Below are 26,013 nucleotides of genomic sequence, written 5' to 3' on the forward strand. Positions count from 1 at the left end.
GAATAATTATTGGAACATAATACGCCATTTGGCACGCTTGACACTTACGCGCCAGGTGCGAGACTTCCGTTTCACCCTGCCTGCTCCTGCTCGCGGATTGCAATCGAAACGTGTAGGACGGGATGGAGGGGAGTTATTGTAGAGCAGTCTCGTAGGCAGGTGAATCGGTTTCCGAGAATTAGCACCGATTGATTAGAGTTTCATTTGGAGTAGCTAAGCTTGCAATGGTGCGCGAGCGAGCAGATATCAGATTCGACGGTGTGAAGGAAGGGTTGAATCAATGGCCGCGTAATGAGAATTGATGACCGGTGGGTGTGGGCAGTGAATTGGCCTGAAATAGCTTTAAAATAGGTTTGATAAGCAGGTGTATTGTGTCGGAATGTTAGGCTATGAATGATATTTATCGGAATAAGGGAAGCAGGCCTTTTCCGGCACTCGAATTGTTGCTCATTTACGCATTGAATAAATTGCTTCGAATGTTTTTGATTGATGTGATTTAAAATTACACCAGTTTTTTTATTTCCTGGAGCCTAAAGCATTAAAAATGATAATTTAAAAGGCATTATTGTCAAAACATGTGTTTTTTTTGTTCTCCAAAAGCTGAAAGGCCATACATTTTAGTTCAAAAACGTACTTAAATGAAATTCTTGATAAAATTACAGTTTATTCAACAGTTTTTATGCCTGAAATTTCTCGAGCATATGAAAAGACATGCAGTATCCCTTTACAGAACCTTTAAAACCTCTTTTTTGCATTCAAAAGCTGTGCTAAGCTCGCTAAGAGGAGAGTCGCAGAGTGAAACAAACTAGTTAGCAAGCAAATAACACAAAACACACACATCAATGCGGTCCACGCGCAAGACACGAGACACGACAGTTTCAGCGCGCTTTTCGGCGAAAATGCCGCGTGAAAGCAACCCATTACTTGTCGACTTTATTGCACCGCAAATTTTCAATTTACCTGAAAAGGAAAATCTGTTTCTGAACAAGATTAATCTGTCCCGGGCATGCCAAATGCGCTCGCTGTGCCGGTTCGTCAACGATGGAAGATGATGGGAAAAAAGTAGTGTTCCTTTCAGTGTGTGTGTGTGTGCGCGCTGTGAAGCGATAGTAATCGGCAGTTGGCGTGGTGCCCGCGTCGTGGGCGAGTGTGGTGGGTAGTAAATATTTGTATTTTATTGAAATAGTCCAACCGCTGTAAAGCGCTTGGCCGAAGTTCTGCGGGTGCCAATTGGTGCCGGATGCCGGGCATGGTCGGGCGGGTTGCGATGGTGGTGTTTCTGTTTCGGTATGCGAATGGTGCCATTTTGCCTTGGTAAAGGAGCGTGCATAATACGCGAGTATGTTTAACATTTTATTGCTCCGCTTTTTGCTGACCCAAACCCGCCACCGGAGCGCTTTTGAGGGGTGGAAGCCAGCGAGCGAGTACCGGTTTGTCGGACCGTCCTGTTTGGAGCGTGATGCCAGGATTGCATATATTTTGGGTATGCGATTTCAATTTTGCCCTCCCCGTTGCATGTTTCATGAAAGCGTGAGGCAAAGTGTTGTGCGCCTGTTGGTTGCGATCGGGGAGATTATCTTGATGAGTTGAACATTTGTTACTTTTTAAGTACTTGTCGCTTGTGGACGGTAACGGCGGTAACAAATTGTTGGACGTGTTTATGCGGCTCTAGAGAGAGAGCGGGGGAGAGAGTCAGAGACCACTTGAGGAAAGGATAGGCGTATTAGCAATATTTTAGGGTTTATGTGTCTATATACAATGGGTGGAGACTTTGGCATGGGAATAGGTTTCCCGTATAGGTTTCAATTACTCTATAATTGAATTAATTTGTTTATAACGACAAGGTTAAGTAGACGCAGTAGTTATGCCCAAGCAAGCCCACAGTTGAAAGAATAAACACGAAAAACGGTTAGAAGCAATGGAAGCATAGAAGAAACCGATAACTATGATATGACATAACAATAAAACGAAGAACAACTGAAGAAACAATCCACACTATCGTAGAAGAAGAACAAATTGTAGAGGAAATCTGCAATTCAAGGGAAATTAAATTTTAAAATAATGAAAACTAATTCAAGCTATCTAAATCAAAGCTAAATCATAAAATACAGGTCCTATAAAACTTTTCTAAAGACCAGAAAGAAGCAGTAAATCAAACTTAATCACATTGACTTAACAAATGGATTACAAAGATGTAATAAGACAAGAGAATCATTTTGAAAATAACATATTTACTGTATTAAAGACAGTGAACAAAGTAAAAGCTTCCAGCGTCAATCAGCTAGCACAAAATTCATGGAAAACTTTCCCTCAAGTTAAAATTAACACCCCACGCACAAAGAAGCTGATCCGAGTGGAGAAAAACAGTAAAACAACAAGACGATAAGTAGTATCGGAATCTTTCATCATGTTTCGCGGCTATCATTAGCAAAAATTGCCGTTCCGCTCTGCTGGTACGAAATAAATCCCCTTAATAATAAAGCACCGCACACGGTTTTTAAAACAAAACCCATAAAAGAGCGAACACCACTGCGCCGAGCGACGGCGTACACCTTCCAAACCGCGGGGCGTGAAGCAGTAACCAGGGCGGCTGCCGGCGATGGAACGTGTCAACTTATTATTCGTGGCTGCGGCGGTTTCACCGTGGTGGAATCTCCCGCACGTCACGTGGCTTTCCAGCCCGGGCAGCCGCCCGGTTCTGGTGGACGGAAAACTGTTGAGGAAAGTTTTGCACGGAAAGTAGATAATTTTGTCAGCGCCAGCGATACTTGTACCCTAATGTATGCCGCTCGCGAGCAGCCAGTCACCGGGCTCGTGATGATGTTGAACGTGAGGAACGAACAAGCAGAACGAGCTTGGAGGGGACCATGGGAGGTTTTTGGACCGGCATCTCGCTCGCTCGCTCTCCGGGAGTAGTTGTTAATTTTTTATTAACTTTTCCGCAAAGTTACTGAATCAGTGCCAGGGCGCGCGCGCCCCGCAAGGAGTTGGAGAGGAATCGGAGGGCAAGCCTGGTGACAAGTGAATCCGAGCGAATGTTGTCTTTCGTTGTCGTGTCGCTGCTGTGAACCATGATGATGTACACATGCATGTATGGGGGAATCTGTGTATGCGTGTGTGTGCTCAAGTGTCAGGATCAAGCATGGCGATGGTGGTTTTTGCACTCCCGCCCCGAGGGAACGCGAAGACAACTTCCGAAACCGAAAAACGTTCCTGCGGCGTTTTGGTGTGGTGTGAAATTTGAGATGGATTTTCTTCGCTCGCTAGTTGTCACCGACCGAATGTGCGGATCGTCAGATCGTCCGTGCGGGAAACGCTATCCATCCGTGGGGAGGTTTTGGTTTTGCACCAGGATTTGGTGCTTTCCACGAGAAAAGGGGGGAGGGGGGAGCAGCGGCACAGGATTTGTGCGATTAAATGCGTGAGCGTGTAAGTAAGAAATACGGCAGCTAATAATTTCAAATCTACAACGTTGTGTCGCCCCCAGAGGCCTTCAAGGGACGGGGAATTGGGCTGGCGAGATATGTAATGTTAGGTTCAGCTGGTTTTTGCGGAAGCTGCTCATAAACAAAGCGATTGTGGGTGGGTGGGAGGGAAATGGGGTATCGAGCAATGGATAGTACCGAGATTTATCTAAGCTTCGCGCTGTGAATAGCAAACGTTCTTGATTCTTGTCAAGGAAACAATGGTATGTGTGTAATGATATCTTTGTTCTTTGTTTGTAATGGGATGGGTAACTATGGGATAAAAAAGGAGTTCAAGGATTCTTAGGTTTTTTTTATTTATTTTTTAAATAAATTGTTAGTAATAGTAGAACTCGAAGTAATTAAAGAAAAAGTTTAGGGTAATTCGTCTGATATACAATACTTGATTTTAGATTACTGATTCATGAGGTAACTCTTGATACATTCATGTATTCATTGCGTTAATGTCTTTTGCTCCGTGTTTTTGGCTACATGATTCTACTTTTACAAATTGCTGTTACTTGCTTTCAAATAATTTAATATTTATATTGTTCATTTCATCTTGATCTTTCTATAACTTCTGTAAAGCACAATACCCACTCACCATGTTACTTTGTATGTTTTATTTTATCTGTTTATGATGCATTTTATTTAATATTTAAATTTATATAGTTTTTTTTATCGAAGAATAATGTAAAAAATGTTAAAAATGTAAACAAGGACTGTTTATGTCCCACTCTACGTTACGTATTGTCCCATGGTACCGGTTAAGGGATGTTCGGAATTAGGCTGTTCGAATGTTGGAATACAAATGTTGGTCATAAATTTGCGCACCCAGCAGCTAGTGCGCAGGAACATATTTTTGTTAAGGATTACGTGAAGAGGGTTAATATTTAATTGGTAGTGCGTGGTTTGCCTCGAGCGGCTGAGAAAGGGGTGGCACATGACCTTTAAACATTTATACGCTGTTTGCAAATAGCTTGTTCGTATACTGTAAAACGGAAGAAATACTGTACAAAGTTGTAAAATTGCATTGCAATCTGTAATACATTAAACGGTCACTATCCGATCAACAACACTACTATGGCACTATCATTGTTAAATGGAGCAAGCATAGCGCCACAAAAGGAGAAGAGTTTCGCATCATTTCCATTAGCAATAGGAATAAAATTTCTATTAGCCATCTCGTAAATGTCACCATCTCAATTTTCAAACGCAGCTTCCAGTACCCCGGGCTCGCTGGTCTCGCCGCCCGGGCCCGTCAGGTCATTCCGCAGGTTATTTATGGTGCATTCTATTTATTAGCCAATGGTCAGCCATAAATTTCCTGCTCGCCCTATCGCACCGGTCTGATCTGTCCTGGGAGCTTATCGAACGGCCAAACGGGGCACGAACGTACGGCCGCTTGTGACCGTAAGAGTTTTTTAATGTGACTCAATTATGGAAAGAGATTACAGTTTATGATCGTACCGGTCCGATATCTGTTTTGGAAGGGTTGTTTTTTTTCTCTTGTGTGTTTGTGTGTGCGTGTAGTGTTTTGAAATTGATGGGATGAGTTAATGTTTGTGGGGCTCTTCAATGGGGCAATTATGATGAGGGATGGATATAAAAATCGTGAAGTAATGTATCGTTTCTGGAGAATTTGCACACATTTACAGAGCGACAAATGTGGAGAAAACGTTTGGAATATTCCACGCAAAAACTCATCCTTAAATTAAAAACTATAAAAACCTACACCCCGGAAAAACAAACATCTTTCAGCGTCACAAAACGGGTAAGGACACTGGAAAAGGCAGCATAAAAGGGCAACAATTGCCAGTCCGGGGCCATTTGTGGTCTTGGTACGGCTTTCAGCAAATTAATAAAATAACAAACCACCGTTCCATTTATCACCACCCCAAAAAGCCACGGCGTGCAGTCGACGACGTTTTAACGTTGAGCGAAACCCCGGGACCAAGGACGAGTGTCCGTTTTCGGCCGGCTTTCCGGCCTTGTGGTGAAAACCGGACATCCCGAATGCAGCGCTATTGTGTCTGCCGGAGTGTCCACTATGGTAGGCAGGCAGGCAGGCAGAAACCAAAGCACTAGCGACTAGTGCGGTGAGCCGAGTGCCGGTTTGTGTTTTCCCTTCTTTCCTTTTCTCCTTCGGGTTTGAAGTGGTTGGCTTTTCGATATTCCTGTAACAGATACAACATGAAGAGGGACACATCCTCGGTTGCATCACCGGTACACGGACCGGGATGGTGTAAGTGTCGGTGTCCTTGTTTCGGGAGTGTTTTGTGTGCCATTTTTCTGTTGTACTGCCACCATTTATGGACGTTTCTATGCAAACGACGGAGTGTGCCCGTTGCCCGTTTGATGCAAACCATCGTCGGTGGTGAACAATAAGAGTGCTTCGCTTCTGTTTCTCATTCCGTGTCGGACTTGGAAAAGGGAAACTGCTCTTCGTTTATTGTTCATGTTTGTGGAAAATCCGTAGTTTTGCTGTGTTTTTCGGCGCTCGAAGTTGCTTGCTTCGTACCTGGAGCGTGGTGAAACAGTACAAGCAAACAGTTCGTTCGTTGTTTGATTGCAGGACTAGCTCAGCTATCCAGCAGGGATAAGGTGGCAACTAACCGCCACTGGTCACACACACATCGGCCATGGCTGAGCCGATGAGTAAAGGGTGCGGTGGGTTGAGAAATGCAAACCACACAAAGTCATAATTAGTATAGCGCGCGACAGGCCGGTAGCAGTGTGTCTAAAAGGACCACATTGCCACAGAATGTATGTGTGAGTGTCTTTTTGGGTGTTTTTTTTATTATTTGTAGCCACTGTTTTGTATTGTCCCATTTTCTTTACTGCCGAATGGAGTTTTTGTCTAAGCAGTACTGTATAAATCAATGTGGACATAATTTATGCGCTTAATTTTATATTAATACATTTATTGCCGAGCATGTTCTGTATTTGGAGGATTTAAATGGTAGTTTGGTGCGGGGTTGGAGGATAGTTGAAATGTAATTGGATCGTTTAATTAATTATTGAATAAAGTGGGTGTGGTAGTTAATTTCAAAGAGCTATGTTTTTAAATCGGTCTTTTGCAACATGGAAAAGCGTACAATTTAAATTTATATTTTAAAACAAATTTGTTAAACTTAACATATCTTCATGAGTCGTTTTTTCTATCAAACCGCTGCTGTGTCGTTGTATGCTTTAAACTTTAAATTTAAGAACCATTTACGCGCACAGCGCTTTCGTTGCACCACAAGACACACTGAAAGATTCTAATATTGCCTCTGAAAGTGTCAGTTCCGGTCACGATGTTAAAGGGTAATATGTTACTGCTCTGGTCCATGCCAGTACAAAAAAACACACCACACGCCGAATGGCCGCAAAGGATAAGGTTCGTTTCGTTTTTCGGCGTAAGCAATAAAGCGTAAAGGCGGAAGCGAAATACCTTACCTTTCAATAAAAGAGGCAATGGGAAAGACATAACGCCGTATTTTTTTGTGAAGTTGTGCGCGATGTGTTTTATTAAATATTTTTATGGCACATTGTGTTTTTTTTCCTCTTGCTTCTATACGTTTCCAGTTGTTTAGTACTTTATCTTTTCGCGGGAATTTTCATTTGTTGGTTTCATCCGGTTTCTCTGTGGCTTTTGGTGTGGGTTAGGCGAGTTTGTGCTTTTGGTAGATGTAAAAGGTACGCTTGTTGCTTGAAGCTGAAAGGGAAAGGAAACAATTTGTGTCTGGAGTGAATAAAGCATCAAAAAGCTTTAAGAACATTAGAGTTTAACCCGTTTTTGTAGTGAGTATTGACGATTCAAAAAGCAGAAGAAACTGTCCTCCCTACATATATAAAGTCTGAATGGGAAAAGATCCACTTTTGATGTTGTGTGAACCGTCGTTCCAAATGTTGGACCATCGGGATCCTATCGGAAGCTTATAAGAATGTTATGTATGAGTTTTTGAACGAACAATCCACAACAATAAAACATTTCCTAGTTTTCAATTTAATTTAAAACAAACGACAACAAAAACAAAACCAAAACAAACTACACAACAACAAACGAAGTTAGAAACAACACAACTATAATTCAGCGAAACGGTACACAGCGGTGGAATTTAATTTTCCACCCATAACTTTACAGCTCCGTTTCGCTAGTTTGTGAACTTCGCGAAAGGCACTCACCCCCTGTTCACTCTGTTTTTTCCGTGTTCATGTTTCCCTGCTGTCCCTTGTTTCGTTTTATTGCACAAGGTTTCATATCCGGGATCGTTTTGTTTCACGCTGCGCTTCCTTAGAATGGTTCAACCGGTTCCGCGAAACAACTCAACGACATCTGTCGTCATTAACCATTCATCTCAGTTGATTTTAGACAAAGTTTACGATGATTGTAGAGAGAGAAAGAGAGAGAGAGATAGAGTGAGTAGAGAGTGAGTTCAACTACAGATCTACTGTCTCGCTGTCACGCTAATGCAAGTCAGGGAAGGACTCGGCGTTGTGTTTGCCTTGCCGGCTTGCAAAACGAAACGGGATGGAACGGGAATTTCCGAGAAATTATCACAAGAGATCACAAAAAACGCCCGTTAGTAGACAAAAAAGTGAAAGATCAATTTAAGTGTGGTCTTTCTACGGCATGCCGTATTTTCTCAAAAGTCGAAATAATTACGCGAAACTTTTCGTCACAATTGGAATGTGAAACAATCTGGCAGTTTTCTCTAGTTGAGATGCCTTTTTTCTCTCTCTTTTCATATTGATGCCACAGCGCAGTGGATCCTGTTTCGATTGGTGTCTGTTTGCTTTTGTTTTAGTTTTGCATAATATTCACTATGCTAGAGCACGTACACACACGTGCCCCACGTTCCCGCACGGCGGTGGGATGAACAATTTTCGGCTTGGATTTTCTGTGTGACCGTCCCATTTGAACGAAACTCGCCCCTTCCGGTCGTTCGAGGGCTAGTTGAATACGGGGTAAATTCCACCCGGATAGAAGTGAATTTTTCTTTGCTACAAAGCCACCACGCGGTAGTGGTGGTTGGCTGGTTTTGTCGACAGTTTTTCCCGATTTTTATTTAATCCTAAGCCAATCCTACCATCCCTCGCTGAATCCAGCAAATTGGAACTGCGAGTTGTTCGATTGCAAGCGAGTGTAGGGAAGAGTGTATCGTGCCGGGCGAGTGTTTCAACCTCCTAGATTCAATTATCATATTCGTGATGATTGCCTACGGCTTTGCTGAACCGAAACTGAGCTCCGTAGCGGATAATGTCAGTGGCAGGGCGAGATAAGTAGAGCAAAAGGGAGAATAGTGGAGTCGGCTATCCTGTGGACAAAAAAGCGACTGCTTCACCGAAAAGGGAATGAGAGCTTATGTGGCGGTCAAAGCCGCTGTGTAGCTCATTTGCGTTGCGAATGTATGCGATTCGCGGACCCCCGGCAAGTGGTAACTGTGTGGAATAGAAAAGCGGGACATACGAAGTAGCTTAGCCGAACGATTCTACGGATAAGGCGAAAGAGAGTGAGAAAGACAGGGAGACATTGGACAGAAAGTTTTAATTATAACCCTTGAGACGATATGCTAGGCAAGCCTAAGGGCTCGTCCTCGCAGACTCGAATGCCGGTGCTGTTTTTGGCTCCCCAAATGCCGGCCAACGTACGATTCGTTTGAGTTTTCCACTAATGAAAACTATGCACGTTTAGCGTGCATGGAAGAAACGCGCACATGCGAGGAGGAAAAACGTACTCCCCTTTCGGTAACGAATGACACAGCCTATTCCGGGGCCGAAGGTGTACGTGATCTGCAAGGGAATGTCTTATTTTTAATAAGTGACTACTCCAGGGGACCTCCTTCGCTGTGTTGAGCTCAACGACGGGGATGAATCCTATCGAATTCTGGCTTTGCGTTCCCGTTTGACTGTCTCTGTCCCTGTTTGGAGAAGTTGAGTTGACAGAGTTATCGTTGGAACCACTTTGCAAGACTACTGACTATGGCGATACAGGGCGATCCTACTGCGGTTGCATGTCGATTGGTTCAATCGTTAAGATGCGATCGGTATCGGTGGCGTAAATTTGCACGGCTGAGCTGTGCACGGTGCTCCGAGGGTAGCAAAAGAGAACTAATGGTCTTTTCCTCCCGCTGCATGGTGAGGGTTAATGCGTTTGCGGGCAATAGTTTGAAGAGAGAAATGGGAGAAATTACGCCATGAATACATTACTGTCCACAAGGAGACAAAATTGGTTTCCGCAAAGATTGATCAATCTTTGTTTCATAAATCTTCTTCTTTTGTGGGTTGAGCTAATACTTGAAGACCTAATTTGTTGCACAAATTGTTCTTGTCCGATAGGTTTATTCGAGGAACATCTGTTTGGGAACACTTTGCGTGTTATGTAGTAAAAAGATAACTAAGAATTTCGTTGTTAGTTTACATTTATCAGTCCTTTTTTAGGTATTTTTGTGTTATATCATTATTTGCTGATTATGATTAAGTTATTGTTATCAACACATATTTATTACCTGCTTTAAGTAAAGTTGCAGTAATAACGATGATTCAATTCAATCAAAGAATACAAAGATAAAACTAAAGATTTAAATTATTCTTCAGAAGCATACATAAAACATATAAAGCGATTAAATAAATAAGACCATATGTGATTTAAACACTTGATGCACTAATATTTCGTTGCATCATAAAAATCCACTCAAAATTCTTTAAATCAATTCAATTCCAACTTATCGCTCCCATCGGCTCGTTCAATTTACGCTAGCTTCCCGATGAAAAATCAGCCCCATCCCTCCGGTTCAAAAACATCCACCCACTCCGGTACGGATATTTATTGGTTGTTTGTATCGTAATTTACTTTCACAGCGGTTTGACGGGCTGCAGCGTGGTTTTGCCGGGAGGGATTGTATTCCGCTGCGGTAAGGTTCCGGTGTACTGGCGAGGTGATAGTTTGTTTGGGAAAACATTTGCTACACCTTTACGCTGCCATCGCTTCCCCTCCCCTGGAATTGGGCTGGTTGTGTAGCGTGTGTGACTCTAGCCTGAAGTGGTAGGGAACTTTCGGTAGTTAAACACACATACACTTACACTGTGGAGGGTAGAAGAAACCAAACACTCGCTTCACTCGTCCATCAGCGGCGAAACTGCCACAGACCGGAAGTTTATCGATGCTAACTGATTTTACAACTCCGGCATTTTGGGTGCACCCGTAACGTTCTACGTTCTCGTGTGGCATAGCCGTGTGTCGTGTTTAGGATGCTGGCTGTCGGAATGGCTCTGAGGTAGTAGCGAGCGCGAGTGACAGAAGGCAAGCGAGAGAGAGAGAGAGAGTAATGGTATGGCGAGTGGATATATCCGATAGTTCGGTCATTAAATTGATCCTTAGCACTTGCTCGCTCGTTGGAAACGGGATGTAGCACATTAGACGGAGCTGCTTGTCTCCCAATTCCCGGAAAGTGGGCAGTTAGTTTGGGGAAATTTTATAGCCCTGCGAGCCATTTGTAAATGATCGAAATTAGTTAAATGTTCCATTTCGGACGTGGGGGAAATTAATTACTGCCGGTGTGGCCATATTTTGTACCGTTTAACCGGGCAGAAATCCGGCCAGTGACAGGGGTTTCCTTCCTTTCTGGGTGTAGCTTTTTTGTTTTGTTTTGTGTTATTCGCATCGTTTTCAGGTGGAAAGTGCTGCTGAATGGATGAAGCTAACTTATCGATAATGGAATGAGCTCGTTTCCGGTAGTTTTAGATTAGGCACGAAAGGGTTGTAGAAGTATTGGTAGTTGAAAAGTTGTTGTTTAGAGCATGATTTGCTGTACAGGAGTGTGGAAGAGTAGTTATCCTTGGGAGGTCACGACTTTGATTGTGTCCTGACGTTTTATATACACTTTATAATGCATTGAATGATTTTAGACTTTTAAAATAAATATCATAAAATAACCATCTAGCATATACAATTCACTAAGATCTTTAACTCTTTTGCTTGCTTTTTTTCCATTGCAGGTCCAACGGCCGAGGAGGGCAATGCATCGGGATCCGGAGCGAACGGTGGCAATGAGCAGCAGGGCAGCAAATCGGTGGCGACGGCCTCCGGGGCGGCTACGGTCGTTTCGTCGAACGCGCCCACAATGGTAACTGCCAGCGGGGCAACGCTGCTGAGCGGGCTGGAAAAGTCCGGCGTCACCATCTCGGCCGAAGCGTCCCGCGCACTGCAAACGCACGCGCTGCAGATCGCTCACTCGCAGATCGTCACGACTAGCCAGAGTCCGGCCACCGTAACCGTGGCTACCTCGCAGCCCCAACAACAACAGCAGCAGCACAGCAACATCATCCTCGTGCGAGGTTCACGCTCCGAGAACGGTCAAATCATTCTCCAGAACACGCACGAGCTGCTCAGCCTGCTGAGCGACGAGGATAAGCCGATCTTTCTCCAGCACCAGCGCCTAACAACGACGTCCGGCGGTACGACCATCACCAAGGCACATGCAACGAAGACACTGGCCGAGGCGACCACCGGCACTGGAGGTGGCGGGGCGAGTACGATCCTCTTTCAACCGGCGATCAAGAGCGGCACGCTCGAGGGCCTTAGCGGTGTCGGTGGAGCTGGTGGTACGATTCTGCTGCAGTCCGATGCACTGAAGAAGGGCACGACACTCGAGGTGGGTTCGTCGTCTGCGACGGGCAGCACTACCGGGCCAATCTTTCTGCAGCAGCGGCTGAGCAAGAACGGTACCGAGGGACCGATACTGTTGCGCACGTTGAAGCGGCTTGATAAGTCACAATCCATCCTGGTGATACGCAATGCTACGACGGCGGGTACAGTCGCCACGGCTGGCAGTACGGTGGTGGCCGCTTCTGCTGCTGCTTCCGGTGGCATCTCGGTATCGACGGCCGGCGGTGCTACGCTGGCGAAGGTGAAGCCGGTCTCGACACCTACGACGACGGTGGTTACAGTGACAGCGGCACCGGTTGGATCGGGCAGCGTTGGCGGCGGTGCCATCGCACGGCGCGTGCAGGAAGAGGCGGATGAAAAGAAGGAACCGACCGTGGTGGCGAAAGTGGTCCACAAGACGAACAATATGCCGCTGGGTGCAGGTGAGTAGGATTGGAAATGGAAGAAACATTTTTGAACATTTTTGCAGTTTATTCACTTGATAATCATTGAAGATGTGGGTTAGGTTTTTTGAATGATTATAGAGATTTTGGACCTTATAGGGTCTCTTTAACCTCTAATAAAAGCTGAAGATTATGTGATAGAACCCGTATGACACTATTTGGACTTTAAACACTAAGAAGAGTGATTAAAGAAAGTCCTTTCGACTGAATTTTGATCACTAGCTTAGTGTTGCCTAGTGAATCTCATCGGACTGAAGCTCTTGAGTTTTGTTGACTCGAAAAAGAGAGCAAGACTTCGTGTCTGTTGGTAGTGATTTACTTAACAAATTGTGTTCATTAATCTCTGTTTCTTACTCTACAGTGGAAACAATAAAACAATACTTACTAACAGGTGTGTCAGTATTTCCATTTGAAGTTTTCACTTTGTTTGTTGGTGCGAAATTATATTTGCTCCACCACTTTCACTACACCAGCAATTGTTTGATTTCTTCAACGGTGCACCGGAGGTTTTTAATATTTGCCTTCCACATCGACTCACCGACTGGCAGGACATTAATAATTCACCCCCAAAAGTATTGATCCCCAGGCGGAAAGGCAAACAAAACTCCCGTGTGTCTCCTTCACGGTGCAACACTCCACGGCACGGCACCGGTCGATCATCATTACGATCTCCGAACGCAATCAATGCTTCCTGTGAGAGCTGTGAACTTTCTGCGCTGAAGGGTGAACAACTGCAAGTCAAACACCTCATAAATTATGAACCGAAACCCAGTGGCACGCGGAGGAGGCAAACAAAAAACAGTACAGGCAGGAAAACATAAATCACCAAATTGCACTCGCGTGTCGTGTTGGGCGTGTTTTTTTTCCACTGGATTTATCTGACTGAGCTTAAGCGGAGGTCTGCGATCTGATTTTTTTCTCCGTCCAATCGTACTGAGCCCCCAAACGCGAGGATAATTGGTGTGAGTGGGTGCAGCTCGGGACAAAAAGGAAAAATTGATTTCGTTTTCTTTTGTGCGACTGGGCGAGTGACAAAAACAACCAAATTAATTCAACACACACACTGCACTGCTTAGGGTTCGGCAGAGGTAAACAGGGCCCAGAAGAGTGGAGCTGGAAAAAAAGCAATTCTACATCAAACAGTCGGTGAAGAAAGGCAAGCCAAAAAAGAAACACCGAACGAACAAAAATAAATCCTTTAACGCTCCATTTTTCACCACCTAAAGTGTGTGTAGTCCTTCTTTGTGCGAGCAATGGTGAAGTTAGGGCAGAGTCACTCCATACAGAAAAAAATGCAAAAAAACAAGAACAGAAAAATCGATCACAATTGCTTCCCCTTCTCCCCGGTAGAGCTCTGCGAGAGGTTTCTATTTTCTTTCTATCTTTTCGAAACGGTTAAGAAAGTGATTTTGGATAGCGAGGTTCGGGAGTCGACACCAATGGATTGGAACGACCAAAACAAGCATCCAGCCCTGGAGGAGGTTGAATAAATTGAACGTAACCAGTCGTCCTCAAAGCAAAGGTTGTGCGAATGGTATTCCTTTACCGATCTGTAGATATTGTACTGTTCGTTTAGTTCAGTGTTTGCGTTTTGTTTGCTTTGATAGACGACAAACCAAGGGGACAGAAGTAAGGGGAAAACATAAAGGAGACCCGTCCTCGAGCCGCCTGGTAATGAGTGTAACGAGACATTGATCGGCGCGGTACGGCGCGTTTGCTCTGTGGCGAGCGTTTGTTTGGGCAGCGGGCGGAAACGCTACGGGTACGATTGATCAACGAGGAACACGCTTTTCGACACGATATTTATCAACTCCCGTTTTTGACAGGGGAGCTGTGGGACAGCTCGCCGTTTGCTTGTTCTTTGCCGATGTGCCAGCGAAATGAAAAAAAAGGTTCCCATGCGAGGGCTAGAAAGGGGCAAACATTCTGTCACAAGAATTATGGGACCGTCGCAAGGAAGTTGGGGCCCTTTTTTCGTTGGGTAGTTTGTTTTGGCATGCAAATAAAACACATATCAGTTCGTGGAAGGAAGGTAGATAAATAATGTGGCGACAAATGATTTCCCAAACCTTGAACAAGTCGTTAACGGTGGATTGATTGGAATTTGTTTGTTTTTACTGCATTGTGGAGTAAAAAAACAAGAAAAATGAGAAACCTGTCGATTGGATTGAATAATGCTGCTTTTTTATGTACATTTTTCGATTCAATTATGGGCATTGTAAGTAAAGAATCTTAAGAAAAATACTTTCTTTGCTTGAATAACTGAAGGAAACTGCAATTACTAGGATGAAATTATAATAATAATAAGAGTATTTATAATTGTGTTGAGTTAAGATTCCAATTGATGTTGTAAAAAAGCATTATTTTCACTTTGTTTTAATTGTATGTTGTTTATTTTCTTGTCAACAAAGCCCATGTTACGATTGTATTCGTACAGCTGCCATACTGTGCCTGAACCGTTACATCTACCGTTACATCCAGTCTCCTCATACATGCAAACACCAATCACGTCAGAGCATTGAAAACCATAGCATCTTTTTCCATCACCCTCCCCCCCCCCTTCAAAAACCAAAACATAAACTCAAACGATCGATCGATGCCATCTACCAAGACCCCGGGTTGGGGTGAAAAGGACAAATATTATTAAATAAAATCATCACCAGAAACATCTTGTGCGCCGACGATGGCCTTCCTTTCGCTTGCCATTGACAATGGAAGTGTCGCGGGAAAGTGCGGGAAAGGTGGTGCAAGGCAGCTGGACAATTTGTCAGGCTCAGCACTGGAAGTGCAAGTGCAAAGTTCAATTGCAACCACTTGGCAAATGGCGATGTCCCACTACAAGCCCACAGCGGAAAGTGGTGCCTTCACCACATTCAACCGCCGGGGAAGAAGTGGGAATCAAAATATTGTACAATCGAGCATGTGGCCTGACGACCACGTTCGTTTCCCGAGGTTTGGGTGGGTTTGGTTGCCAGAAATCAACCGATAAAAATCCTGTAGATTCTGAACAGTCAGCAGTTTTGGGTTTCCGAGTTCCCCGAGTTGGGCAGGGGTTCGGTTCTGATGCGCTTGCAGAAAGTATCATCTCCCTCATCGGCTAGTATTGGTATTGATTGCCTGTGGTGAATGACTAATAGGGAGGGCGATGTTGGACAGTTTCGTTTGGAGAAGTATTGTAATGTTGTAAGTTGAAATGGTTAGCTAAATTTTTGTTGACAAATTTTGTTTACTAGTTCAAAGTGTTTCCTTTCCTTTCAAACACAAATTTGTATATTTTATCGAAGTAATGTTATTTTATTATTACACTTACTTGTATGAAGAAACTGTGCTGTACTATTCAAAATGTATAGGAACTACTTCAAAACATTGTTATTCTAGTACCCTTTCCTTTTCTTTAACTCGTTGTTTTGAATATTTCTGGGAGGATTACGTTTCCGGTTCGCTTTCTTGTTTCTGTCAACCACATCTGGTGCAAAACCGGCCGAGAGTCGCTTTCCGTTTTGGGCAGCCTTCTCACGTATGGTCCCACGTAAGCCCTACTTTATCAATTTTTGAGCGTAAACCATAAGCACGGGAAGTACGGGAAATTGAATTACTAATACGCTGTCAAAGAACCGTACCGGTCCAACGAAACCAAACCCTGCCGAAAGAGTCGATTTCCCGACTGTCCGCTCTATTCCGCTCTATCCTCGCGGGGGCTAGCTCGGGGTGGCAAAAAGAAAGCCAAACCAATGGACACCATCAACACCACCATCAGTGCAATAATCTTCATCATCGTTGGTGTCATTATCGACACCATCAGCGCGCTGGCACGCTGAAACCAATCACTACCAACGCTTCGTTCCGGTGTGTTGGACGATTCCCTGGACCTGGTCGTCCTCGGGAAGGCTTTGAAGCACCCAAGTCAATTGTTTTTTTTTCTTTTCACCCTGTCCGTTAGTCCCAACTGACTTTGCTGTCTACACGTTTTTCTCGTCGCCCTCTTTTCCCCTATGTGTGTCTGTGTGTTTCTCCCAAGGCAGCAGAATCGTTCAAGGGCAGACGGTGTCGATAGCTCTCGTGTCGTCCCGGTGCCCTGTGGCTTCCGGGGCAGTCCTTTCGATACCAATTTGGCGTGCTAATGAATTAACTTGTCTAAATAAGAAATAATTAGTACATGCGATCACGGTTGGGCTGGTGTGTCGTGCCGAACGGTTCTCGAGAACGGGACACGCGGGGTTTTAGATAGTTCTTTGAGTTGGCGGCCGTGCCGTGTGTCATGCATGCTTGAACTCTCGAGCTGTGGTTTCGGTGTTTGGTCCCGCAGAGCAACGGTGGGGGGATTCAATTTGCGACCCCGGGCCCGACACTTCCGGTTGCCAATCAATAATTAATCGAATTTAGCTCACTTCCTTTCCACGAATCTAGTGCGACGCGAGTGCCGCAGATGTGTTTGGGTGTGCGAGTGTGTGTGAGTGTTATAGGATAGATTTTATTTCTGATATACTTTCTACCTGTCTTTTGTTGGGATTTTTTGTAGGTTTGAGCTCAGCGTGGTGTGGTTTGTGTGCAAATTGGTTATCTTTTTCGATTATTTAGTTTTGGTATTTCCTTCAGGAAATCTGAAAGAGATGAAAAAGAAAAGAAGAAATGCTGCTTTTTATGCATTAGTTCATGTAAAACGAGACTACAGTAATCATATAAAACAATTTTATAAAGCAATTCTTAAAACGAACGACCCAAACAATGAAACGAAGAACACAAGTCTACAAAAAAGACTCACGTAGACTAATTCCTGAGGACCGATACAGAGACATCTTTCTTATTGAGTGCGAAAAGGGCACAACCATAAATGGCGCATTGGATTGATTTGTTAATTAATGATTAAATTAAACACAAAACAGTATAGCTTAACTTTCACTGCAATTGTTTCATCATCAGAAAGACTGCAAAAACCCTTTCCAGAAACTGTTCTTCATCAGAAAGCGCAAAAAAGTGGCCCCGAAAGTTCTTCATTCACTATCAAAATTGCGAAATGGTGCTCTTTCAAGACTTAATTTCTTGTCTACATAATTTCTACCCCTCCCGGACAAATCCCAGCACGATTGAGTTGGTGTTGTAGCGCTTGTAAATCTCTCCCAACAAATCTGTGAAGTATCTCCGCCCTGAAAGAAGGATCCTTGCACTGCTTTGGGACCTTAGGACGGGGAAAAGGTTATCACTGACTCGGTCGGTGCTGTAACCGGTCCATTCGACCCGTGCCACACACTCGTCCAACAGTTGACCTGCAGTTAATTTGCGATCATCATCATCATCATCCGTGTGTCCACCGTTCGGGTCGGGTCGGGTTGCTACGGATTCTAGAAAAGAAAGGTTCTAGAAGGTCAGAATGGCAATGGAATGCTGCTTTTGGCGCGCAGGATGAGGCGAAACCCGGAGAGCAGTAAATGTTGATTCTCGGCAACATTCTCCGACAAGGACCTTTCGTCACTTATCTGTCAGGCCCTGTCATCACTCATCAACACAGCCGGGACCAAAGGGCAAGTAAATGACCTTCCCGGCCGCCCGGTACCGCACGGCAGTTGCTGTCTCGTTTTTCGCATTATGATTCACTCGGAACGTTTCCATCGTTCTATCAGTAGGGCAAAAACCGGGGACCGGGAAATGAGTTACATGAAGACATTCTCTGACAATGGAGCAATTTAAACCTTTTCATCCACCGGTTAGTTGCATGCGAGTGGAGGGGCAGGTTTGGGTTCAGACAGTTTCTAGCCAATGTCGGATGCTGCTACTTCTCTTTCCCGCTCTATCCTTATCTCGGGCAGGTGTTTTTTCACATTTCTCGAGTCGAGTTAGAAAGGAAAAACGAAACATTCTGAAAAGCTCCCGTTTCGAGTGTCAGTTTCATTGAATGTGGATATGCCTTTCGCAGCGCAGTGGAACGAGGTAGAGTTTACGATAGCCGAAGCAAAAACAGGATAAGATCAAGCCAGTTCATTGAGTAGCACGGTAACAGAGGAAAGGGCATAGTTGTTTGCTGATGATGATGATGATGCAATCATCTCCCCAGGTCAAGTCCGAAGGGGCAAATCGTCATCAGCTTCACTTCATCGCACCGAAAGAGCACCTTCATTATCGGGGATTTTGTCATCTTCTTCGCACGGAAACATTCAGTCGCCACTGGCCACTTTTGCCCCTTTGGCAAGCAATGGAGACTGAACCACTTGCAAGAAGAAATATGAAACGCTGCCCCGTCTGTCAACGGCGACAGAACGAAAGAGCGCAGAGCAAATGGGCGGAAAAGCAATGCAAACGGTTCAAAAGATCCGGTATACCTCCCCGGCCAGCCATGGTGTACAACGCGACGTGTGCGGGTGTGCGGGCAAAACCTCATCTCATCACGCGACAAAAGCGCGAACAAAACCCTGGCGAAGCTTATGACATTACTTCACCCATTAAAGACTAATTAGCTTTACACTTTTGTTCGGTCGCCTCTTGCCGCTGCTTGCCAAGGGAATGGAGTGGATTAATTTTTGTGCCAGCATCCTTCCGTTCGCGAAGGCGTTTACGATGGGGAGGGCGCGCGCGCTTTGACTTTTGCTCAAGCGGTGGGAGGTCGTACAGCGCGCGACTGGGGGAGCATTTTGATTCTCCCGGTGAGTCGGGTCTTTGGCAAGATTTGCAAAAAACCGGATCCACTTGAAGGTGGAAGGAATCATTTATCAATTATCAGGTGGTGCAGGTGAAAATGTCGAGTTTAAAGTAGGTAACCACCTTCCCCACGGGCTACGCTCATTATGCGCGAACGTTGGACGAGGCGGCATAATGACGGCAGCTTTATGATGATTCAAGGTACACTTAACGAGCAAGCATCATCGTATGACGATTTTCAGACGGGGTTTGTTCGCAACGGGGTTGAATGTGTTTTTTGGATAATGAAGAGGCTTTTACGAGTGCTACAGAATGTGGAAACAAGGATCCAATTTCTTTAGAAAACATTGTCACATGCTCTCGAAGCAGTTATGACGTGGTTGAAGATTTTAATTGAGGCCATATGCAGCTGCTGAAACGATTGATGCTTTTTTCTGGCACGAGGAGTTATAAACATTAATGAGAACGGTTCATCGCAAGCAGTTTAGGCAATATTTGGCCTTGAATGTGAAGAGCTCCTGATTATGGAAGGAAAAGCCTTTCTTCCTTGTTTGCGAATATAATCATAAAGAGTGCTGAGCCGCCGAGTTGAGATCGTATTCTCATTAATTGCCTCCAGGCTCCAGGGATGTCTGGAACACTTGGACCATCGCGAAAGTACTCTTGACAGGTCGTTTGGACTTTTGAAGCAGACTCAGTTTATTATTCTAGGAAAATATTGTACAGCTTTCGTGAGATTTGCCTTGGAATGCTATTTGAGTAGCTTTAAATAATTCTTAAATTAGTCACTACAATATTTACACAGAGAAGAATTGGTTACAATAGAAAATACATTGGAAAAATTAACAGATAAACATAAAAAAGAATGAATAAAATGTTCTGCTTTAGATTATTTTGTTTATTAGGCTTCTTTGAATCATTTCTATGTTTAAAAAAAAAAACATGAAAATAAACTAATAAGCTCTTTTTTAATCCCAAGTGCTTTCAACAGCTCCACTTAAACTAAATATCGTTTTCCGTTCAAGTTAGCTGAGGAAAAAAAACAATCCCAAAATACAAAGATGAGCGAAAAACCATTTCATTTCTGCCTGACAAATGATCGCATGAAACGATTGGCGCGAGGAAGGCCAAGCAGAGCAGTATCGGCGTGTGGAAACAAATTAAAATTCAAGTCGCATCTCGAGGACACTAATTACTTAAGCGTAGCGTAGGCCGTTCGCTCGTTCCGTGAAGATCATTTGTGCTCGGCCCCAAAGAACTTTCATGGGGGAGGACAGAAAGAGAACACGGACGAGAAAAAAAACTGTTATTAGTTTTTCCCAAAAAACCCTCCCACGGTTTTGTGTGCCCTTTTGAAACGAATTCCCTCGACCTCTGGATAAACCTCTCCACACTTGGTGGACGAACTACCTCCAGGGCACGATGGGTTGGCTATTTCCCGTTTTCCCCGGCTGTTCGGTAAATCGTTGTTAATTAAATTATCAACTTGTGAACGGAAGAAAAGAAGACATGGCTTTACTTCGCCCGCGCGTAAGCGCGCGTCTCCACCGTGCGGAAGCAATGAGACATTTTTACCAGTTTTACATTATACGTGCACCTTGCCACGGCGCCCAGTTACCGCACCGGAATTTCACCGGACACCATTTCCTTGGGGCGATTTATCTTTTATGGCGACGGAAAGAACGGAACCGTTACAGCTCGTCCTGTTTGCGTGAAACGTTCGCCGCCCCGGGGAGGTGGCTCAAAGCTGCCGCGACATGATGACGGTGCTTAACGAAATTGAATGGAATAAATGGGAAAAGGGCACATCCAAACAGGACGAGACAGGTCGAAAGGGAGCAGCGAATCTTGGCCTATGCCCGTCATATCGCGAAAGAAATGAAGAGGAACGTTTTGTTGGGAAAACGCTGCCCCATGCCATAGTGTCGTGGGTGATGGTCATTCAATTTGCCTCGCAAGAATGCCGCGTGCCGTCGGCAGTTTTTACGCGGGCGGGAAATGACTCCTTTGCCACGGGAGCCACCCGTTGCAGAAAACAAAAATCTCCCCCGAGATGGTCCGCGAGCAATGGGAAATAAATTTTCGGGGCTGGATGCAGGGTTGGAGATCTTTTGAGGCTTTATTTTGATTTATGGCCAAAGATACCAGACCAGGCTGTGTGTATACTGGCACAGGGAATGCTTCGCAATGAGTGATGAGTTTTCCATTCAGGCGGCCGAAAACCAGCAAGTCGGATGGTGCTGGTGCCCCGGGGGATGGTAGAGTAATAGTAGCCTCAGGATGCTTGCTCTCATCAAATCGAGCGGACACTGGGAAGCTGTTTTATGTTTGTTTTGTTAGAATTTTGCTTCCGCTATTTTTTGCCCGTGTTTCGTTAATCATGCTGCAAATTGAAGCAAGGATAGCCGGGGTTGGGCGTGTGGAGCCGTTTCGGTAAGATTATCTGATGGGATAAGGAGTATCGACCGGGAAGGTTAAGCTGCGTTTGTTAGTGTTACCGCTTGAGTGTAACACCTCTTTGGATTGAGGAACTGTAGGCTGGCGTTGGCATCGTGGCAATCAGTTTGAGAGGTGTAAATCTCGTTGATTAAATTTGGCAGGTTAAACGTTTTGCCTGTTGATTTTAGAACGTGGGAGGGCGCATGATTCTTGAAAGCAGAAATGAGCTTTCAAGCTATTTTGAGAGATGCCCTTGGTTAGATGATGAGCATAAACGCCATGGTTGGAAAAGCGTGTTGATAAAGTTTGATAATTAGACTTGGCAATTGGTAGTTCTTTACTCGAAATTTTAAGAATTTATAATAAATTATCTGAAAATAAATCACACATCCAAATTTCTCTGGAGATATTATTGTTGCAATCATGATTGAGGTTTACATTTGATGCTGGCGATCAGATTATTTCCTTTTTGGATGAACGAAACACCTGCATCTATAGTGAAGAACAACAAATCTTAATCTTAATCCCCATTAATTAATAAAGTTTTGAGGAGTTTAGCGACCAGTTCCGAAAGAAGGCCAAAACAAATCAAAAAAATTGATGCTTTAATTAAACAAGCTTATTGTACTTCACATCTCAACGATATTTTTATTGCATTTTGATGAAAAATGATTCATTAAATATCCTTAAAGGAACTTGATCTTGAACGTTCAATCTTCAAGATAAAAACAGTGGCGCTTTCCAATTTTGTCCAGTATTTGATTGAGTTGCAGTGAAGCGAATACTGATAGGGCACGTTGGCTATAGCTGGCTACAGGATTTGTACGAACTCGTTTTGTTCGGTAAACTTAACTTTCAAAAAAGAGTTATTGCCCTGTGTATACGTTCTCCTTCCTCAGCAGTTAAACTTTCACGTCCACGTCCCACTAACTACTGGAGCATAGAGCATAGTTTTTTCGGAAGGAATTTTCAATACCATCAAACCAAGCAGTACCATTCTGCACAAAACCACCAAGTACCACCGTAGGATTGGGTTAGGGGTCTGGCGAAAGGTTAGTGCTACTTGTGTGGGGTTGCTTTCTTTCATCTTCAACAAAAAGCGAATCAAGTTGGGATGAACAGTCAATAACTAACTGAGTCGACACATCAATCGAAAAGACATAAAACTGAAACGAGAAATGACGATGCACTGTATTGTTTGTTGTGGTCGGTCGGGAACAATAGCAATGGCTGAAATAAATTGTGTGTTAGAAGTTTTACGATCCTATCGATGTGTGTCTGTGTGTGTGATATTGACTGATTTATTTTTTTTCGGGAGCTTAAAGCACTTGAGTTGGATTATGCTTCTAAAGCTACTTACTGCGTTTAAGTATTAAAGAGTAAAAATACTAAAAATACTTCCCAGTGTTGAACGAAGTGTCAAATACAACAGCATAGATCTAGCATTACGAGCATCTGTTTTGCCATTATTATGTTTGGGGGCAATATTTATCATCTATGGCTGTATTTTAAATTATCTTTATTGTCAACAAGCTCGTTAAAATGGGCATAAAATTCCACTTGACCCTTGAATGCACACTTACACACAACCACAGCCATACTCAAACAAAACGAACGTTTCTTTTCGATAAAGCCATAAAGTCCTTTCTTTCATACCCATTCTCGCTACTACCCCAAAAAAGAGGCGTGGAAGTTGTGCCACCTCCTCGAGGGGAAGGAAACCATTTTAATAACTTGATAAAAAGTTGGACATTTTTCTGTCTTGCGACCAGCATCAGACAATAGCAATAAACTTTGCGTGTTAACGCGTTTGTTAATAATAGCATTGTATTGGTTTAACACAGAAGGGGCGAGGGCGTAGGGAGACTGAGGCATTGATAGAAAAGCCAACCCCCCGCATCTAAAACGCTTCTGAGTCGTTGCCATTGGGTGTGAGGCATTTTTCTTGCCCATTTTTACACCCAACCCACGGCTAAGCGCGCTTGAGCCGGCCGGAAGTTAGGAAAGAATATTGACACAAAACTTTTCAGTCAAGTAAGTCCCGGGGAATGAGAATGATTCGCATCCGTTGCGGAGAATGTCGTACAATAAAGTGGCTTGTTTCCCGCCTCCCCTTGTCATGCTGGTTGACCTTTTCTTTCAAGAGGTTGCTTTGATAACTTAAGTTTACGTTTATCATTTGCATAGGATGTTTGGAGTAAGGGATTGAGGTTTTGTGTGTGTGTTTAAAACCATAAAAGTAGGGTGTCGTGTGTGATTGTTTGTATTATGTTTGGTTAATTCTTTCAAGCATCATTAAAATAATATGTGTGTGTGTGTGTGTGTGTTATATGAGATAGAAAAACGATTAAAAAAACAAGATAGAAAGTTTATAAACAAAAGACATAACTCTTCGGAAGAATCTATGTTTTCACAATCTGTTTTAAATACAGATGCGAGCGCAATATTGCAATGCCAATATCATATTGATCCCATTACATCCCGATTGATCCACAGAAGGCTGTGTGTGTGTGCTGTACCTAACACACACAGATCACATCATAAAACCACGTTGACGTCGTCAGCAAACGAGAGCAGCCGTCTGCTTCCGCGCTCCATTCCGTGGGAACACGGGCAACAAACACGGCGCGGACCGGAAGGAAGCAAATTTATTTTATCAGTTTCAAAAGTTTACGACTCTAGCTTTCTTACTTTGCGTAAGGGGGGAAGATGGGGCAAACTTTTGACCTTTCTTTTGCCCTTGTCGGATTGCTAGTTAAAAAACACACAAAAAACCATATGCCACCGATGATGATACTTCTGTTAGTTTGGTTAGAGGATGTTGAAGACGGTTTGTGAAAGGAACGTTGCTTTCCTTGAGTCAGTGCCACTGTTGTCGTCGGTCGCTTGTAAAGTGTGAGTGTGTGTGTATGCTTGGTCGGTGTCGAAACCGAACGGCAGGGAAATATGATTTGTGATAACGACGACTGGGGAAGGGAACGACGGAAGCGTATGGTTCGGATAAATCTGCTCTCATGAATACGGTACGAGACGCGTACACGACGGTACACAACGTTCACTCTGAGTGAGTGAGTTGACGGGAAGAGGTTTTGTTGTTGATATTGTTCATTCAAACCTTCTTTCGTTTAGGTACGAAGGGGTTGAACAAGGGACACTTGGTTGGAAGTTATCGAATTGATTGCACTTTAACGCTTTCCACTAGCAATGGTAGAGGAGCATGTTAAAGCAGGAAAGAAATAGTGGATGCGGTTTAAAGAAAAAAGTGTCTAGGAAATGTTTTTTTACAATTTTTGAATTTTAGAATGAATCTTTTTTTGTATAATTTGGTGGTTTGTTAGGATGCATCAATTTAAAATATTGTAATTACTCTAACTTACATGTCCGTAAAATCAGTTTATTCACATTACTGTTCTTCCATTTCGTTTCAGGTGAGTGAATGAGACAATGATTCCTATATGTTCTATACAAAGTTTGAGTTAGGTAAGTAAACCCTCTATTTGATAGCGTGTGTTTAATCAACACTAAACAGTAATCATAACTTTCAAACAAAGAAGCTGGATGTTTATCAGCGAAGCACGGTTCATAAAAACGGCAATCTACACCAAATGTTGCCCAGATTGTCCAGCAATCGTTTAGACCACCATTGGCTAACAGTCATTAAAATGTACCACGCTATCGTACAATCTAAAGGGGTACAATTTAATCACCTAATGCCTACACAACTATTTTATACCAATTAATCACCTCGCGATTGGGTATTTCCTGTACCCAAACCGCCGTTCCCAAAGCGTACCTATAAAACCGAACGTCAACTGCCCTTATCATGGGCAGTGTCACTGGTAGCAAACAAATTAATTTCCATCCCCATATCGAAATGGAATCGGATCTGAAATGGTAAAAAGCGCAACAAAAAAGGTGGCGTGATTCGTTTGTACTGCTGCTAAATAGTCAATGTGAATCAGTTAGCGTACTAAATCATTGAATTGAAGGGGTCGAGTTAGTTTTTTTTGGGGTTTTTTTCCTCTCTTTTTTATCTAATGCCGTGAGCTCTCCACTGCCACTGCCTTTTTAACCCTTTCCCGCTAAAACCAGGTAGTAGTAGCCAAACTCGACGCGTGGCGCTCCACTTTTTACCACTAATTGTCGGTCGTTTATTATAACCGGAACCATTACCGGGATATAAATTAGCCAACGGAGGCCACTTTCGACGCCCTTCGGGTTTGGTTTTGTTGTGTTTGTGTGTATGTGTGTATGCTGACCGCAATCTCGCGATTTTGGCTAACGTGATTTTTCACCCAAATAACTTCAATCCATTCATGGGAATGGAGGGGGGAAATCCACCCCCCTACAAAAAAGGGCGTAAAGGGGTTTACAAAAAACCAGG

At 43.8% G+C, this 26,013-nt stretch overlaps 1 protein-coding gene across 10 annotated transcripts in view; it reads left to right on the top strand.

Moving 5' to 3' along the window:
- The window catches only part of LOC120901256, a 173,811-nt gene that overhangs the window by 53,800 nt on the left and 93,998 nt on the right, over nucleotides 1-26,013 (top strand). For all 10 annotated transcript variants that reach the window (XM_040308994.1, XM_040309042.1, XM_040308968.1 and 7 more), the window contains exon 4: nucleotides 11,448-12,539. In XM_040308994.1, coding sequence (XP_040164928.1) covers nucleotides 11,448-12,539 — 1,092 coding nt within the window. The remainder of the gene's footprint in view (nucleotides 1-11,447; nucleotides 12,540-26,013) is intronic.

Source organism: Anopheles arabiensis, chromosome 2 (assembly GCF_016920715.1).
Source record: "Anopheles arabiensis isolate DONGOLA chromosome 2, AaraD3, whole genome shotgun sequence".
Taxonomy (NCBI): Eukaryota; Metazoa; Arthropoda; class Insecta; order Diptera; family Culicidae; genus Anopheles; species Anopheles arabiensis.